Raw genomic sequence first — 2,573 nt, 5'->3', positions numbered from 1 at the left:
CCCCCCCCAATGCATCTGACAAATGCTCGCGCAGGAAATCCCCTCGGCAATTTCAAGTCGGCTTTATAGTCCAGCCGGAGCTCGGCCGCGGCGGCAGCATGCCCCCCTTCGGGTATCTGCGGATACTGGCCGCCAACAAGTTGATCCACTCGCACCGGTTCTCCACCTCCTTCTATGACATCTCCGACCCGCTGATCGACTTGACGCCGGCCCTGATGCCGATGCTCCAGGCGCACGCGCGCGACAACCTCCCCTGCTCGCTGCAGCTGCTCGTCCTTTCCGCCGTGCCGGTCCCCTTTGTCCTGGTGCCGGTCATCCTGTCCCGGCCGCTGTCCATGGAGACATCCATCAGCCGTGTGGTCATCCAGTCTGACCAGCTGATCCAGGTGTATCGCGAGCGCGAGGCCCAGCGCGAGGCCGCGGCGAAGGCCGCCGCCGCGGCCGATGGCGACGACGATGGCTTCGTCATCGAGGCGGCCAGCACGCGCGTGGCCCTGCGCGACACCGCGGTGCGCCCTGCCTCCCCTGTCTTTGCCCCCCCCCCCCCCCCCCCCCCGCCCCTCCCCCCGCCCCTCTCTCTTGTCTTTCACTGGGCACGTGTCGTCTCTTCGGTCCGGTTGCTGACCCTGCTCCCCCGCGCGGCCCCGCTGCTCCAGCTGAGTCTCATGCGGCTCACGCGGCCCGTGCGATCGCTCAACTGCCGCCACGCGCAGTGCTTCGAGCTGACGGCCTATCTGGAGGTCTCCTTCCACACTGCCAAGTGGGAGTGTCCCCTGTGCGGCAACAGCGCCCCCATCGACACGCTTTTCATCGATCCGTGCGCCGATTGCCCTGCCCCGCGCCACTTCACACTGCCACGCCCGGATGTCCCCCGCTCCCCCTTGCAGCTGACCCCTCCCCCTCCCCCTCCGCCTCTCCCTCCTCTTCTTGCTACCCCATTGGGCCATCTCCCGGCCAGGCTCTATGTCCGCATTCTGTCCGAGGTCCCGGCCGATGTGGACTACGTCCTGCTCGAGCCGGACGGCTCCTGGCGTCTCGAGGGCCACACCCCGGCGTCCAATCCCCCCAGCGCCAGTGCCAGCGCCAGTCGCTCGCAGGTGTCCTCCCCGGCCAAGCGCCCCCGGCTGGATGGCAACTCGCTCGAGCTGGCCGAGCTGGCCGAGCTGGCCGAGCTCTGGTCCGACTCCGAGGGCCTGCTGGGCAATGAGGGCTCGGCCACGCCCACGCCGGCCACCGGGTCGGCGTCAATCCTGTCGCCCGCGCCTCCCGGGCCGCCGGAGGCGGCCGGCGCCGCCGATGTCATCGATCTCACCCTCAGCGATGACGATGTGCCGCCGCCGTCTCTCGGCGTTCCCCCAGCCAGCCACCACCACCACCAGCAGCCGCAGCAGCCGCAGCCGCCGCCGCAGCAGCCGCCGCCGCAGCAGCCGCCCCTGTTGGTCCCCACCAAGCGCTCTTACTCGCAAACCAACCTCCACACCCGGGATGGCGGCTCCTCCAGCCACATCAACCATTCGTCGCCCTTCTCCTCCAGCACGTCGCTGCCCTCGCTTGTGTCCTCCTCCGGACCAACGCCCAGCCACTCCGGCGGCTTCGGTGGCTCCGGAAGTTCCAATGGGTCCGGGAATTCCAGCGGCTCCGGCGGGCCGGCCACCAGCCACCCCCCCGGCGGGTGGTACAACCCCTCGGCCTTCGGGCCCGGGTCCTATGACTCCGACAATGCCAGCATCCTCAATGACATGTCGGTTCGGGACTTCATCTCCTCGATCAGTCTCCCTGCCTCCCTCGCTTCACATTCCCCCAGCGACTTCGGTGTACGTCCGCCATCGGCGCGCCGCCCGCCCTTCTGCCCGCCTCCTGACACTCCCTCCTCTCGCCCTCGCCCCCCCGGTCCTGCGCCTTGACCAATGCAGCACGCCCATGACACCCACCCGGCGGGCCCCGCTGGTGGACAACCGGTGCCGCAGTCGCAGTCGCAGTCGCAGTCGCAGTCGCAGTCGCAGTCGCAGTCGCAGTCGCAGTCGCAGTCGCAGTCGCAGTCGCAGCCGCAGCCGCCGCCGCCGCAGCAGCAGCCCCCGTCACAAATGCAGCCACGGCACCATCCGCCACACCGCTCTTTCGCCGCACCAGCCAACGGCAGTATGTCCTCCACTCCGCCCGGCAGCCGATAGAGCAGTGTCCGAGCCCGGGGCCTTTGCCAGCGCCGTTGTCGCCGCTGGTCTCCCTCCCCCCCCCCCCTCCTCTTGTCCTTGAGCCTTCATCCCCCTCACCTAACTCCGGCTGGCCGCGCGTTCCTGCCCTCGCTCTTCCATCACCACCCCATGCGCATGCAGGCCGGTCGCCCTTTGCCCCGGCCCCGGCCCCGGCCCCGGCCCCGGCCACAGCTAGGCCCGCACAACTGCGCATCCCCCATCTGTTTGACGCGTCATCCCCGGCCGGCCCGATGGAGGTCGATGATCTGCCACCAGTACCGCGGCAGCCCCCACAGGCGGCCGGGCCGCGCGCCAACGCCGGGCCCCCGCACGCGCTCCACATCCCGCACATCCACCCGCGGGTGGCTGATTGAGTCCCCC

The 2,573-nt window shown here is 70.0% G+C and overlaps 1 protein-coding gene across 1 annotated transcript in view; it reads left to right on the top strand.

Moving 5' to 3' along the window:
• Positions 1–2,566, top strand: part of H696_02741 (hypothetical protein) — a gene marked incomplete at its 3' end in the record, with an annotated part of 4,079 nt that extends 1,513 nt beyond the window's left edge. The window contains exons 4-8 of the mRNA XM_009496646.1: positions 35–509; positions 657–817; positions 959–1,814; positions 1,914–2,139; positions 2,334–2,566. Coding sequence (XP_009494921.1) covers positions 35–509; positions 657–817; positions 959–1,814; positions 1,914–2,139; positions 2,334–2,566 — 1,951 coding nt within the window. The remainder of the gene's footprint in view (positions 1–34; positions 510–656; positions 818–958; positions 1,815–1,913; positions 2,140–2,333) is intronic.
• Between the last annotated feature and the right edge of the window lie 7 nt (positions 2,567–2,573).

This window comes from Fonticula alba (genome assembly GCF_000388065.1).
Source record: "Fonticula alba strain ATCC 38817 unplaced genomic scaffold supercont2.4, whole genome shotgun sequence".
Taxonomy (NCBI): Eukaryota; order Rotosphaerida; family Fonticulaceae; genus Fonticula; species Fonticula alba.
Note: the sequence above shows the minus strand (reverse complement) of the source record. Positions and strands in the feature narration are given on the sequence as shown.